This window comes from Pongo pygmaeus, chromosome 10 (assembly GCF_028885625.2).
Source record: "Pongo pygmaeus isolate AG05252 chromosome 10, NHGRI_mPonPyg2-v2.0_pri, whole genome shotgun sequence".
Taxonomy (NCBI): Eukaryota; Metazoa; Chordata; class Mammalia; order Primates; family Hominidae; genus Pongo; species Pongo pygmaeus.
The window spans coordinates 119,747,967-119,763,878 of NC_072383.2; the positions used below are offsets into that span (position 1 = coordinate 119,747,967).

A 15,912-nucleotide genomic window follows, 5' to 3' on the forward strand; every position below is an offset into this window, starting at 1 on the left:
ATTCAGGAAAATGCCTGGGGTGACCCGGCACCCCCTGCAGCTTGTAGCCAGCCGGGGCGAGTGGCACGTTTATTTAACTTTTAGTAAAGTCAAGGAGAAATGCGGTGGAAATTTCTTGCTTGTCCACAAATCATTCAGATGGGGTTTGGGCAGGTAGAGGGAGGCTGGGGCAGGCCAGGAGCCTGCGAAGAGGAGACGGGCTCCAGCACCCACGCTCTCACACCCCACGTCTCTGCTTTTCTTGCTCTGCTAAGACTCTAATGACAAAGCCAGATTTCATCTTAACCTCAAGCTTCTACTTTTTAAAAAAAATTTTGTTTTGGAGACAGGGTCTCACTGTCACCCAGGCTGGACTGCAGTGGGATTATACAGCTCACTGCAGCCTTGACCTCCTGGACTAAAGGGATCCTCCCACCTCAGCCTCACAAGCAGCTGGGACCACAGGCGCTCACTACCATGCCCAACTAATTTTTGTATTTTTTTTTCTAGAGACGAGGTTTCGCCATGTTGCCCAGGCTGGTCTGGAACTCGGCTCAGGTGATCCACCTGCCTCGGCCTCCCAAAGTGCTGGGATTACAGGTGTGAGCCACCATGCCTGGCCATGAGCTTCTACTTCTTTTCTTTTTTTTTTTTGAGATAGGGTCTTGCTCCATTGCCTAGGCTAGAGTGCAGTGGCGCAATCTCGGCTCACTGCAACCTCTACCTCCTGGGTTCAAGCGATTCTCCTACCTCAGCCTCCTGAGTAGCTGGGATTATGGGCGTGTGTCAACACGCTCAGCTAATTTTTGTATTTTCAGTAGAGTTGGGGTCTCGCCATGTTGGCCAGGCTGGTCTCAAACTCCTGGCCTCAATTGATCCACCCTCCTTGGCCTCCCAAAATGCTTGGATTACAGGCGTGAGCCACTGCACCCAGCCGCAAGCTTCTACTTCGTGCAGAATGCCTTTCTCCCATGAAACCTAGTCCACGAGTGCTATGACACTTCCTGAAGTCTTGGGTGGGGTGAATGCACAAATCCTGGGGGTGTAGAGAGGAGGAGGATGTTTACTTAAAATGTCTTAAGGTTCAGCATTGACAGAGAGGCAATATCCAAATCACTCTTAAGTTTTGTTTTGGGTCCTCTGACAATTGAGTTTCCATAATCTGGTCGGCTCAGAGACACCATCATGTGTGGTATATTCACAAATGCAGACAAAGAAAATTCTAGAAAGCCAGGGGTGAAAAAGCTCTCCTTTCTCAGACAATCCTGTGGAGTCTATGTGGGCTAAGGAGAGAAGAACAAAAGCTTCTCTGGGCCTTGGCCTCTTGGGGATCCCTTCTCTCATTTTCTAAAAACTGTTTCTCACACCAGGCTAAGGAGGTGGTGAGGAAGGTCTCCCTTCCCCTGCCCACCGCAGACGGTTCTAGGGAGATGGAGGTTTCACCACTTGGCCATTAGTCTCAAATAACCGGAAGGTTCCTTTTTTCCTGAGGTCATGAAATGTTCTGGAACCACAGCGCCCCCCGCCAGCCCTCTGTGGGAGCACAGAGGGGCAGGCCTTGATTGGGCTTCTCACCCTACAGCCACTTTTTTGGCCCAACTCTCGAGCAAGCCCTCATCACCATCAGGGTCTCATGGGCAGTCTGGGTTTGCCAGCCCAGTCCTTGAACTTGGAGAGGGAGGTGGAGCTTGGAAATTCCTTGTCCCCGGGGCGGGGGGGGGGGGCACCTTGTCCTTGGAGCTGGCTGAGCCCTGTGCCCACGGCTGGGTTCAGTTTGCAGGTACAGCTGTGGCACTCTTTGCTGGTGGGAATGGAGAGGCCTCGCTGGCCTTCTTTGCCTTTTTCTTCTTTTTCTTCCTTTTGGTCCCAAGTGACACCTGGTCCCCGTTGAGCTCACCTGACTTCTGCTTCTGGACTGTGGCCATGCTGGTGGGAGTGGTGGCAGCGACAGCCGAGTCGACACTGGCCACCTTCTTGGCTTTCTTTTTCAACTTCCTTTTCTTCTTTGCCTCCTTCTCCACTGTGCCAGGGCTGTGGATGGCTGACTCCTGCAGAATGTCGGACGCCGACACAGCTGCCTCCCGGCACCGCCGCCACTCCTCGTCACTGTCCTCACTGCTGCAACAAGAGGGTACCCTGGGTTAGCTGGAGTCAGGACACAGCCCCAGAGCTGCCTCTCGCTGTCCTCCCTCGGTCCAGGTCACCAGAAGGTGGCCGCAGAGGGAGGCAGGTAGTGAGTTCAGGCTTGGGAGTGAGGCCAACCTGGCTTCCAATACTGGCTTCTGGGCGTAGCAGCCTTGTGACCTCCTTAAGTGACTTAACCTCTCTGACTGTATCATCTATAAAATGGGGATCTTAACAGAGTCCAGGCCTCCCAGGGATGTCCCAGGAAGCAACTATGATCAAGTGAGGTGTCTGGCCCAAGACAGGTGCTCAAAAGCAGTAAACATCCAAAGCCGCCGCCAAGAGGGCTTTCTCTCCCGCTGAGCTCACGATTTCTCTAGCTGCCTGACAGGGTCGCTGCCTTGGCCTGGTCCTGACTGGAGTCTGCTTGGCTATTCCGGGGAACCCACCGAGACAGAAGAGGAGAAAAAAGGAGGGGACGTGAGGAGAGGTGTGAGTTCTCACCTGGAGCTGGAGGGCTGTCGCTTTCGGCGGGGTTGGGGAGACTCTTCCTTCTCACGGTCTCCAGGGACAGATGTGAAGAAAAGGCGGAAACCTAAGATTCAAAGGGGCAGAGTCAAACAAAAACAAAACAAAACAAAAAGAAACATAAACAAAACAAAACAAAAAAGAAACAAAAAAGAAAAAATTTTAAAAAGGAAAACAAAAGAAACAAAGAAAGAAAAAATAGAGAAACAAAAAAGAAAAAAATTTTAAAAAGACACAAATTAAAAAAATTTTAAAAAGAAACAATAACAAAAAACCCCAACCAACCAAACAAAAAAAAACGGGCAGAGTCAGCACCCCCAGATGCCAGCCCCTCCTCCCAGGTGCCAGGTGCTGAAGGTGCCCGCCTCTGCCCTCAGGAGCTCCTGGTCCAGAGGCAAAGACCTAGGAATCGGTCGTCTAACTACAAAGTGATTCTGCATCTGCCAAGAGTCGTGCTGATGCCTGATGGAGCCAGTGGAGGGCGCGCTGGAGCAGGAGCCAGCAGCCACATCAGCTCAGCAAGCCCTCAGAGGCTTCTGGAAGTCAGCACTTGAGCTCCTGACCTAAGGCAGCCTTCAAAGTGGCAATGTGTTGGTACAGGACAGACGCAGATGGGCGAGGCTGTGGAGGGCAGCAGTAAAGTGCTCCTGCTCAGGGTGACACAGACAAGGCCACCTCAGGCAAATGACTTCGTTTCTCAGGGCCTCAGTCTCCTTGTCTGTACATGGGGTTCAATCATAATACCTGCCTCACCACAGGGGCTGAGCAGATGAAAGAATGGTGTGGTGGCTCATGCCTGTAACCCCAGCACTTTGGGAGTCTGAGGCGGGAGGACAGCTTGAGGCCAGGACCAGCCTGGGCAACATGACAGAACCCTGTCTCTAAAAAAAATACAAAAATTAGCCAGGTGTGGTGGTGCACACCTGTAGTCCCAGAACTTTGGAAGGCTAAGGTGGGCAGATGGCTTGAGGCCAGGAGTTCAAGACCAGCCTGGGCAACATAGCGAGATCCTGTCTCTAAAGAAAATAAATAATTAGCCAGGGGTGGTGGTGTGTGTCTGTGGTCCCAGCTACTCAGGAAGTTGAGGTGGGAGGACTGCTTGGGTCCGGGAGGTTGAGGCTGCATTGAGCTATAATCGCTCCACTGCACTCCAGCCTAGGTGGCAGAGCGAGTTCCTATCTAAAAAAAAGAATATACCAAAACTGTTTTGCCCAGCTCCAGACACACATTAGGTGCTTAATAAATGATAGCTTCTATTAAGTATAACCACTCACCATCATCCTCTGAAGCAACTTTCTGTACCTTAGCTTTTGTTGGCTCCTTTGTTGCTTCTGAGATGGTAATGAAGCTACAGGGAGAGGAGATGGTTGATTTAAGATGAGATTTTTGGATAACAACAAAAATAATTTAAAAAATTCTTTTTCAAGTGGAGGGGATGGGGCATGTGATTGTAAATGCAAAAGCAAAAGCGTGCAGGCCTAGTAAGAGGGCTGATGGTCTGGTTACAACATGCTGACCAGCCTCTGCCATGCGAACTGCGGTGCTTCATTTCTTTAAAGCCCACTTTATTCCAGTAAGTGTTGAAGAAGTTTTAAAGACATAGTAAAACAAAATGAGGCCAGGCATGGTGGCTCATGCCTGTAATCCTAGCATTTTGGGAGGCTGAGGCGGGCAGATCATGAGGCCAGGAGATCGAGACCATTCTGGCTAACACAGTGAAACCCCATCTCTACTAAAAATACAAAAAATTAGCCGGGCGTGGTGGCGGGCGCCTGTAGTCCCAGCTACTCGGGAGGCTGAGGCAGGAGAATGGCGTGAACCTGGGAGGCGGAGCTTGCAGTGAACTGAGATTGTGCCACTGCACTCCAGCCTGGGCGACAGAGCAAGACTCCATCTCCAAAAAAAAAAAAAAGAATTTAACAAAATGAATGCAATTTCAAATAGGACAAAGAGATATAAGGGCAAGAGGAACAGAAAGACCTAGAAATGTAGTCAGGAAGTCCTATACACTTGTTAGAGAGAGGGCATACATTTTGCTCTGAGCTTCCTAGCAGCAAGCATGAAAAGGGAAATATGACCAATCTAGAAAACTGGTTCAGAGGACAGCTTCTGGAGCAGGGCAGACCTATTTTTAAATTTTTTTTTTAATTAAAAGAAATTGGAGATAATTGTAGACATGCAGTAGCAACAAATAATGCAGAGGTTCCATAGACCCTCCATCCATTTTCTCACAATGGTAACACTGTGCCTCACTATAGTACAATATCACAACTAGGAAATGCAAATTGATCCAGTTCATAGACCTCATTCAGACTTCAGAGACCTGGGTTTTGAATCCTGGTTTTGTCACTTATTAGCTATGTCCCTTAAGCAAACGACTTTATCTCTCTGAGCCTCTGTTATCCACCTGTGCAGTGGGAACGATGAAGGTCCCTACCTCTTAAGGTTGTCACAAGGATTGAAGGGGAAAATGGATATCAAGCACTTGTGGCACACGGCCTGGCCACAAGTAGCTGCTCAGTAAATGGTAGCTATGATGATGATGCAGATGATGACTGTCTTCAAGAAAAGCTTCGGCCTTCACAGGATCTCTAACATAAAAATAAACCACATTTCTCTAGAGGCACAAGGCCAGGAAGCATGTGTCTGGTGAGTGCGGATGGAGATGCCACTGTGCATGGCAGAGAACAAGGCTCTCAGCAATGCCCTCGAGGCAGACGCAGCAATGCCCTGGGTGCTTTCCCTAACCTCCCTTCCTGTATGCCAAAGGCGCCCCCCCAAGCCCTGTTCAGGAAAAGCAACCTGGGGAGAGGGTAATAGAGATGATGCCACCCAGGCACCTGTTCTTGACCCCACACAGTGGTTCAATGGTGGCCACTAGGGGCATTTGGCAATGTCTGGAGACATTTTTGGATGTCACAACTGGTGGGGTGAATGCTACTATCATCTAGTAGGTAGAGGACAGGGATGTTGGTAAACATCCTATAATGGGAAGAAGGATAGACCCCCACGACAAATGCTACTCAAAGATGTCAGTAGCGCCAAGGTTGAGAGACACTGACCTAACACTAGGGACCAAATGCAGTATCATTTACATTTCTTTTTTTTTTTTGAGATGGGGTCTCACTCTGTCACCCAGGCTGGAGTGCAGTGGCATGATCTCAGCTCACTGCAACCTCTGCATCCTGGGTTCAAACGATTCTCCTACCACAGCCTCCCAAGTAGCTGGGATAACAGGTGCACGCCACCATGCCCAGCTAATTTTTGCATTTTTAGTAGAGATGGGGTCTCACCATGTTGGCCAGGCTGGTCTCGAACTCCTGTCCTCAAATGATCCACCCGCTTCAGCCTCCCAAAGTGCTGGGATCAGAGGCATGAGCTGCCATGCCTGGCCTAAGGTATCATTTAGATTTCTTTGGAGAAACATGAAAACGCTGCAGGGAATATTCTAACCATGGCTGACTGGCATTTCTACTGCAGAAACATCTCTGTGACTCAGTGCAATGCCAAGCAGGCCCTGTTCAGCCTGAAGCCAGAGAGTCACAAAGGAAAACTGCTCCCACAGGCTGAAATGCAGCTGCCTTCCTAAACACCTCCTCTACATTCTCCAATTGAGGGGAACCCTGTGGGGTTCAGGCTGCGGGGCTCTGGCCCATCATTCTGTCTCGGGAGAATAGCTGGTTCACACTTTGGGAAGGCTCATTTGTCCTTTTTGATATCTACTTCGATTGGAATGACAATGGCCCCAAATCCTGCCTCATCTCCCTTTCAAAACCCTGCCAGGGCTCTGCCAGTCAGGAACAGGTCTAGACCAGTGTATCCCAAGACCTGTTCCACAGGTTGTTGACTGGTCTTCCATGGAACAAAGGCACTGTGGTCAAACAAGTTTGGAAAATGCTAGGCTAAACAGTTACACAGGTCTCTTCACTACAGGAATTCTCAGAGCCTTGAATATACTACTATGGCTTGCAGTCTGCAAGGACATGTGGAGGTATGTAGATTGCAGTGTTTCTCACACTTCTTTGCTGTTGGACCTCCTTTTTTCTAGAGCCACGCTTTGGGCTAGTGCTAGAATCCAAATGTTTGCGTCCTCCCCAAATTCTTACGGTGAAATCCTCACCCCAGCTGGGCATGGTGGCTTACACCTGCAATCTCAGCACTCTGGGAGGCCGAGCCAGGTGGATCACTTGAAGTCAGGAGTTCGAGACCAGCCTGGCCAACATAATGAAAACCCATTTCTACTAAAAATGCAAAAAGTACAAAAAATTAGCCAAGCATGGTGGGTGCGCACCTGTAACCCCAGCTACTCAGGAGGCTGAGGCATGAAAATCGCTTGAACCCAGGAAGTGGAGGTTGCTGTGAGCCGAGATTGCGCCACTGTGCTCCAGAGGGAGACTCTGTCTCCAAAAAAAGAAAAGAAAAAGAGAAATCCTCAACCCAAGGTATTAGGATTAGGAGATGGGGGCCTTTGAGAGGTGATTAGGTCGTGAGGGTGGAGCCTTCATGAATGAAATTGGTGCTCCTATAAAAAAGGTCTGAGAGACACCCCTCACCCATTCCACTATGTGAGGACACAGTAGGAAGGCGCCATCTGTACTGGCAAGAGGGCTCTCCCCAGACACTGAATCTGCTGGTGCCTTGATCTTGGACTTCTCAGCCTCCAAAATGTGAGAAATCCATTGATTTTGTTTATAAGCTACCCAGTTTATGTTATCTCGTTATAGCAGCCCATACGGACTGAAACAGGTTGTCTTCCTTGACACCTACTTCAGGAATGCCAACCTGAATCCTTACCGACTGGGTTATCAACCTGTGCTGAGAATGTAAGATAGAGACCTGGCACAGCGTCTAGCACACAGAAGGCACCCAAGAAATAGGAACACGGTCCTTCCTTGCCCTCGTGGCGGGAATGAGCTTCTCGATGTTCCTCTCTTACTCTCAAGGTTGCAGGATAATGCAGGGGTTAAGAACATGGGCTTGGCCCGGCACAGTGGCTCACGCTTGTAATCCCAGCACTTTGGGAGGCCAAGGCAGGCAGATCACTTGAGGTCAGGAGTTCGAGATCAGCCTGGTCAACATGGTGAAACCCCGTCTCTACTAAACACAAAAATTAGCCTGGTGTGGTGGCGGGTGCCTGTAATCCCAGCTACTTGGGAGGCTGAGGCATGAGAATCGCTTGAACCCAGAAGGTGGAGGCTGCAGTGAGCCAAGATTGTGCCACTGCACGCCAGCAGAGCAAGACTCTGTCTCAAAAAACAAAACAAAACAAAAAAATGTGGGCTTGGAGTCAGACGCACTTGGGTTGGAGGCCCAATTCTGTTCCCTCCTGGGTTCTGAATCCTGGCTTTGTCACTTAGTAGCACCGTCCCCCGGGCAAATGACTTTGCCTCTCTGAGCCTCAGTTACCCACCTGTACAGTGGGAATGATAACAGTCCCTACCTCTCAGAGTCATCAGAAGGATTAAATGAGAAAATGGACATCAAGCACTTAGCACAGAGCCTGGCCACAAACAGTTGGCTCAGTAAATGGTAGCTACGACGATGATGTGACTTCAAGCAAACATGTCTCCTTGCTGACAGCCTGTTTCCTCACCTGGAGAATAAAGGTAACAACAGGACCCACATGATAATGTTGTTTATGAATGCAGGGAGATGACATATGCCAGGTGCCTGCTACCGTGCCAGCCTGGACACCGTGAACACTCAGCCAATGTGAGCCATTGCTGTTCATATTAACAAGGGCAGGAGAGGAGAAACTGCACCTTTGTTTACCTGTCCAGCAGGGCTCCCAGCTTCTTGGCTACGTGGGCTCGGAATTCAGGGGTGGTCTGAAGCTCGTTGCCATCTTGTTCATGCTCATCGACCTTATGCCTACAACACACACAAAGAGACCTCACTTCCTGCCTGCTCAGAAGCTGTCCCCATGAGCGCAGGGACCATGTGTGTCTTGTTCACCTGGAAATGCCAGGCATGTAGCCTAGCATCTGGCACACGCAGGGGATCAGTATTTGTTGAATGAATAAGTGAAACTTGAACCCAAAGTGCATAATACCTGAGGCTCGGTTGGGAGGTTGACAACTGATTATTTGCAGCACCTGTGGAAAAATGAAAATTAGGGCATTTATAGAGGCAACAATGACCAACAACAAATGCGTGCCAGGCACTATTTTCAGCAGCTTAAAATACATATAACTCATATATATACATACATATGTAACTCATATATATTATATTTATATATAACTTCAAATAGTTATATATCCATAACTTCAAATAGTTACATATATAATTTAGTTATATATGTCTATAATATAGTTACATATTTTATGTAAGTACATTTTTTATATATATAACTTAGTTATATAACTTAAAATAGTTATATATATAACTTATATATACATAAAACTTAAAATAGTTATATATGTAACTTAAAATATATATAACACATATAACTCAGTGAATCTTCCCAACAACCCAATTGGAGGGGTTACAATTATCCCATTTTGCAGAAGAAATGTCAAAGAGATGTAAAATAACTTGGCCAGAGTCAAATACCTAATAAGTGACAGGGGTGGGCTGAGGGCCCAGGCCATCTGACTCCTGAGCCCCCTCTTAACCACCACGCTGTGCTGAACAGGCAGGTCTAAGTGTGATTTGAATGCACAGTTTAATGCCTGCCTGGCTGTGTGCTAAGTGCCATGGAAGACAGAGAGAGAAAGTGGCTCTTTTGTGGATCACATTTTTCAAGCCAAAACAGTGGGGATGCCTGGCCTTTTGGTCATTCCCTCAAACCAGATACTGAATGCCTTTTATTAACCAGGTGTTGTCATTGCTGAGCAACTTACTCGACTACCACTGTCTGCAGGAGCTTACATTCTAGTTGGTGGAGAGAGATGATAAACACACATACATAAACAAAATGTAAAGTTGGATAATGGTAAGCGTATGGAAAAAAACAGAAACAAAGTAGGCGAGAGAGGCGGGGAGTGTTAGGCTGGGGATTGTTATATAAAGGTGGGCAGAGAGGGCTTCATTGATAAGGCAACATTTGAACAGATATTTGAGAGAGGAGAGGGAGTGAACCAAGTGGACATGTGGGACACAGCCTTCCAGGCAGAGGGAAAGCATCTGCAAAGGCCCTGAGACTGGAGCCTGCTTTGTGTGTTTAGAACCAGCAAAGAGGTCAGTGTGACCAGAGCCCGCCCAGTAAACCGGGAGCAGCAGAGATGGAGAACTCAGAGGGGCCAAATCATGAAGGGCCCTGACATGGGCCAACGGGAGGACCTGGACTTTGAGGAGGAGGAGCTCTGGAACTGAGCAGAGGAAGGACATAAACTGACCTGGGTTTTGACAGAACATCTTTGGCTGCTGTGCAGCGTGAGACTGTTGGGGCAAAGGCAGGAACACGGAGTCTGCTGCAGTAATTGATGTGGTGAGAATTGGCTAGACTCCAGATAGATGCACTTTTAAGATGGAGTCAAGGCCGGGCGCGGTGGCTCATGCCTGTAATCCCAGCACTTTGGGAGGCCGAGGCAGGCAGATCACGAGGTCAAGAGATCGAGATCATCCTGGTCAACATGGTGAAACCCCGTCTCTACTAAAAAATACAAAAATTAGCTGGGTGTGGTGGCACACACCTGTAGTCCCAGCTACTTGAGAAGCTGAGGCAGGAGAATCGCTTGAACCCAGGAGGCGGAGGTTGCAGTGAGCCAAGATCATGCTACTGCACTCCAGCCTGGTGACAGAGCGAGACTCCGTCTAAAAAAAAAAAAAAAAAAAAGATGGAGTCAATAGGATTCACTGATGGACTGACTACAGGGCGTGAGAAATGAGTGAAAGTTAGCTATGAGGTTTCTGACTTAACTAACAAGACAAAACGTGCTTGTATATTTAAGGGGCCAACTGAACAAAGTGGACACTTGGTAGCTCCAGGCCCAGTGGAGGGCCATGGTGAATGAAACAGCTCCATGGGGGCACTGCTGTGTTTATGTCATCACCCATACACATTGCATCTGTGTCCTAGTACGTTGTGGTCGATGTCACTGTACTCCAGAGCACAACACAAGATGCTAAACATGCCCCATGCTCCTGGAGGTGGGTAATGTGGGGGCCTGGATGGACAGTCTTTAAAGACCTGGTCTTTCGTCTTCAGCACATAATCACTCGGAAGAAGAGCATCTCTTCCATCATGACTACAGTGTGATGAAGGTGAGGTACCGTCAGGGAACAGAAACAGTATTACAGAGGGAGACGGTTCAGTTGAGTCCTGGCTCTGCCACCAAGCTGTGTGATGCTAGGCAAGTCACTTTATCTCCCTGAGCCTTTGTTTTTCTATAAAATGGGAATACGATTACCAACCTTCTGGAGTCAGTTTTGTGGACACTGTTTCCATACCCATCCCCTTCCTGGATTTGTAAGCTACTTGAATACGTGGTCTGCCTCTTTTTATCTTTATATCCCCAGATCCTGCCATAATATCTTGGTTTGAATTGATTGTCAGAAAAATAAATCAAAGTATATGCTACCCTAAAATTAAAGTGGTTTGAGTGACCAGTTCATCACTGGATTTAAGAGCTGTCTCTAGAGGTTACATAAATAAAATAGTGACCTATATTTCCACATAGTCATGGACCAAAGGGTGGGAGTTTTGACCACAATAGACACTTGTCCATGGCAGAGTGGCACAGCAGCAATGAAGAGCATGGACTTGGAGTCAGGTAGGCCTGGATTTATGCGGTTCTGCCACTCACAAATTGGACAACCTTGGCCAAGTTATTTCACCATTATGAGCATCAGTTTTCTGTAAAATGGGGCTAATACACCCTTTTGTGGCATTGCTGGGAAGATGAAAACAGACAACAAATACAAAGTGTTTAGAACAGGGGCAAAAAGTAAATTCTCAACTCCTGGTGGCTATTACTAGACGCACTCAAGAATGTAATCTAGGCTGGGTGTGGTGGCTTATGCCTGTAATCCCAGCACTTTGGGAGGCCACGGTGGGCAGATCACCTGAGGTCATAAGTTCGAGACCAGCCTGGCCAACACGGTGAAACCCTGTCTCTAATAAAAATACAAAAAAAAAAATTAGCTGGGCCTGGTGGCGGGTGCCTGTAATCCCAGCTACTTAGGAGGCTGAGGCAGGAGAATTGCTTGAGCCTGGGAGGCGGAGGTTGCAGGGAGCCAAGATCGCGCCATTGCACTCCAGCCTTGGTAACAGAGCGAGACTCCGTCTCGAAAAGAAAAAAAAGACCAGGCGCAGTGGCTCACACCTGTAATCCCAGCACTTTGGAAGGCCGAGGCAGGTGGATTGCCTGAGGTCTGGAGTTCGAGACCAGCCTGGCCAACACGGTGAAACCCTGTCTGTACTAAAAATACAAAAAATTAGCTGGGCGTGGTGGCAGGTGCCTGTAATCCCAGCTACTAGGGAGGCTGAGGCAGGAGAATCACTTGAACCCAGGAGGCAGAGGTTGCAGTAAGCTGAGATCGTGCTATTGCACTGCAGTCTGGGCAACAAGAGTGAAATTCCATGTCAAAAAAAAAATGCAAAAACAAACAAACAAAACTAGAAGCCGGGCATGGTGGCTCACACCTGTAATCTCAGCACTTTGAAGGTTGAGAAGGGAGGATCACTTGAGCCCAGGAGTTCGAGACCAGCCTGGGCAACGTGGCAAAACCCCATCTCTACAAAAAATACAAAAAGTAGCTGGGACTATACATCTGTAGTCTCAGCTACTTGGGAGGCTGAGGTGGGAGGATCATCTGAGCAGGGGGAGGTCGAGGTTGCAATGAGCCATGATTGTGTCAGCCTCGGTAACGGAATGAGACCTAGTCTTGAAAAAAAAAAAGAGCAAGAATTAGGCAGGAGGAGGAAAGCAGTCCATGTGGAAAGACCAATCACATATTTGCCACCATGTATTGGGCCTTTAAGATGTGCCAAGCACTGTAGATTGCATTATCTCAGTTACTTCTCAACCTTATGGGGTGGGTACTATCACTACCTGCACTGTACAGATGAGGACATTTAGGTACAGTGAGATTTAAGTACTTTGCTCAAGTTCCCACTGCTAATGAGTGAGATGGAAAGGCAGATCTGTAAATAGAACTTGCAGAGAAAACTGTGGTTATGGTACTAGGGGGCGAGGGCGGCAGACTATGGTCTGGAAGCTACCTACAGGAAGCGCAGTATGGCAGGAGGGAAGGAAGGGAGAGGAAGGCAATGGATCACCAAAGTGCTTGTAAGTCCTTTTAAACAAATCCAGCGGTTCTTAACCTTGCTTTGCCATAGCCTTCTCTAACAGCCTGGTGAAGCCTGGTTCTCTTCTCAGAGTAATGTTTTAAATGCATGAAATGCAACATATAGGATTACAAACAAAATCAATGATACCGAAATTTAATTATCATGATAGTAAACAACCAAACTTGTGATGTATGTGCTTCTTACATCTTAGATATAGAGATGGGTCTAAAAATTAGAGTGGCACATTTTAAATCAGGGATGAGTGTAAATGACTTTTTTCCCAATGTCTTATTATCAATAAAATGATATATTGATATCTGTATCTGCAAAGATTGTAATGAGATATGAAAATCTATGACTTCTGTTGGGATAAAGTAACGGTATTGCCAGAACTATTGTGGCTTAGTGCTTGCATGACTGAAAGAGATGCTAAAATTCAGTCAGAGATGAATAGAAAGAACCCTTGGGTTCTATCCATGATTAGGCCCCTTGATGTTGCGGGGTTCTGTATTTATTCCCAGGGCACTAGGGAGTCACGGTCAGAGTGATGTGCTGGGCACTGCTCTTGACAACAACCTCCAGGGTGGGAGAACGTGTTGGAGGTGGGGAAAGGCTGGCTGCGAGAATACCGGGAGGGGGCTGTTGCAGTTATCTCGAAGAGACGGCGGCCTTCCCAGTGTGGGGCAGTGAGGATAGACCCAAGGAAGGAGAATCAAAAGACATTTGGGTACCTCAGTTTCCCCGACTGGGATAATGAAATACCCTCCCTACTGCACCTGCCCATGCTTTCAATCTGCACTACACCCAGTCCCTGGAGCTCTCTCGGGGAAGGAAGTCCAGTCCCAGTGACTCTCTCCTCACCATCCATCCTCTCAGGCTCCGGGGGAAGATCCCACGCCCCTCAGCCGGTCTCCCCAGACATAGTATCCTACCGGCTCTTGGCTTCACTGCCACATGCGGGCGACGCTCCAACCCCCAGGCCGGCATTGCCGCCTCGCGGCACCGCTCCAGCTCCTCCGCATCGCTACTGCTGTTACTACTTTCCAAATCGCTCACAGTGCCACTGGGCGCCTCCATCTTGAACCACCGCAAAGGATTGTGGAGAACACCGCCGTTATCAAGCCTCCTGCACGACCTCACGTGAGAGGAGAGGCGCGAGGCATTGTGGGGATTGTAGTTCCAAGGCTTGGACCGCCATTGGCCATGAACTGTACTGGGTTGGGGATACCAGGTGGGAATGGGGAGGTGGGCGGTTCTCAAAGGCAAGAGCTAGAAGGGCCTAAGAGATTAACTTCTCCAATCATTTCTTGATGACGAGATCTCCAGAGGGGAAGGGAATCTCCTAAGGAGTTAATGACAGACCCAGGATTAGTGCCCAGGTTTTGATTCAATGTCATTTATTCTAGTAATTTCCCAGTCCAGCTGGGCCTAAGAAACACCTTAGAGAGCTGGTTAAACTGCAGACTTTTGGGTCTCACAAAAAATACTAACAGAATCAGAATCTCTGATAAGTGGAATCCAGGAATCTGTATTTCCTTTAATAGCCTAGGGCCTTACTACTTAGAATATAGTCCATGAGCCAGAAGCATTGGTAACACCTGGGAGCTAATGCAGAATCCAGGCCGGGTGCGGTGGCTCACGCGTGTAATCCCAACACTTTGGGAGGCTGAGGGGGGCAGATCACAAGGTCGGGAGTTCGAGACCAGCCTGGCCAACATAGTGAAACCCCATCTCTACTAAAAATACAAAAATTAGCTGGGCATGGTGGCACGCACCTGTAGTCCCAGCTACTCGGGAGGCTGAGGCAGGAAAATCACTTGAACCTGGGAGGTGGAGGTTGAGGTGAGCCGAGATCGTGCCACTGCACTCCAGCCTGGGCAACAAAGTGAGACTCTGTCTCAAAAAAAAAAAAAAAGAAAGAAAAGAAATGCAGAATCCTGTCCAGGCACGGTGGCTCACATCTGTAATCCCAACACTTTGGGAGGCCGAGGCGGGCAGATCATGAGGTCAGGAGTTCGAGACTAGCCTGACCAACATGGTGAAACCCCATCTCTACTAAAAATACAAAAATTAGCCAGGCGTCGTGGCGGGCACCTGTAATCCCAGCTACTCTGGAGGCTGAGGCAGGAGAATCGCTTGAACCTGGAAGGCGGAGGTTGCAGTGAGCCAAGATAGCACCATTGCACTCCAGCCTGGGTGACAAAGCAAGACTCCATCTCAAAAAAAAAAAGAAAAGAAAAAAAGAAATGCAGAATCCTTGGTGGTGTGCACCTTGTAGTCCTAGTTTCTCTGGAGACTAAGGCAGGAGGATGGCCTGAGTCCAGGAGTTCAAGGTTGCAGTGACCTCTGATGGTGCCACTGCACCCTGCCTGGGCTACATAGCCAGACCTTGTCTCTAAAAAAAGAAAGAAAAAAAGAAATGCAGAATCCTGGGCTCCACCACAAACCCACTGAATCAGAATTTGCATTTTAACAAGATCTCTTGGTGATTTGTGTGCTTATTAAAGTTTCAGAGGCACTGTCCTGGGTGATTCAGATGCATGGTTTGGTCTGAAAAACACCTAGTTTTCTAGGTTTTTAAGTTCTAGGGAACTTAAAAACAATACTGACTTCCAGGATCCATCCAAGACCAAAAAATTAGAATCTCTGTGGTTAAAATACCTCACAGTGAAGGATGAACAAAATCACTTTACTTTTGTCTGTGGAATGCTGTTTCATGTTTTATCTTTGAAGACAGGTATGTCAAAACTTTACTAAAATAAACTCTCTGGCCTTGAGCTTTTCTATTTCAAAGAAGAGGAAGGTGACTGATATGGTCTGAATGTTTGTGTTCCTCCAAAATTCATATGTTAAAATTGACACCGTAAAATAAATAACAGAGAGACTGACTCTCCAAAATAAAGCATTTATTCAAGAATTGCAAGGAGTTGCAATTTGAGATATGCATGCTATAGTGGACTGCAGGCACATTAAAAGAGGTTGTGGCAAGGAGAAAAGACAAAGTCCACATAAGCTTCTTTGAAACAAGTACCGTTGATTACAGG

General features: G+C 47.9%; 1 protein-coding gene across 2 annotated transcripts; it reads right to left on the minus strand.

Annotated features, from left to right (window-relative positions):
* Positions 1 to 41: 41 nt before the first annotated feature.
* C10H12orf43 (chromosome 10 C12orf43 homolog) lies at positions 42 to 13,978 on the minus strand. Of its 2 annotated transcripts, none has more exons than XM_054442725.2 (6): positions 13,801 to 13,978; positions 8,684 to 8,726; positions 8,404 to 8,502; positions 3,906 to 3,979; positions 2,608 to 2,698; positions 42 to 2,094 (listed from the first exon to the last, which is right to left on the minus strand). In XM_054442725.2, the coding sequence occupies exons 1-6, from the start codon at positions 13,943 to 13,945 to the stop codon at positions 1,749 to 1,751; spliced, it is 798 nt and encodes a 265-aa protein (XP_054298700.1). In that variant the 5' UTR covers positions 13,946 to 13,978; the 3' UTR covers positions 42 to 1,748. The 2 variants fall into 2 exon arrangements, with proteins under 2 accessions (XP_054298700.1, XP_054298699.1); XM_054442724.2 differs by having other exon boundaries at positions 42 to 2,097; positions 13,801 to 13,969.
* Positions 13,979 to 15,912: the final 1,934 nt, after the last annotated feature.

Bases quoted from the DNA above. Each gene is read 5' to 3' on its own strand.
- C10H12orf43 (XM_054442724.2), bottom strand. From the start codon at position 13,945: ATGGAGGCGCCCAGTGGCACTGTGAGCGATTTGGAAAGTAGTAACAGC. The intron at 8,727-13,800 runs GTAGGATACTAT...ATTTTTCCACAG, and splicing joins GGCAGTGAAGCCAAGAGCCG to GTGCTGCAAATAATCAGTTG. The intron at 2,098-2,607 runs GTGAGAACTCAC...CTCTTGTTGCAG, and splicing joins CGACAGCCCTCCAGCTCCAG to CAGTGAGGACAGTGACGAGG.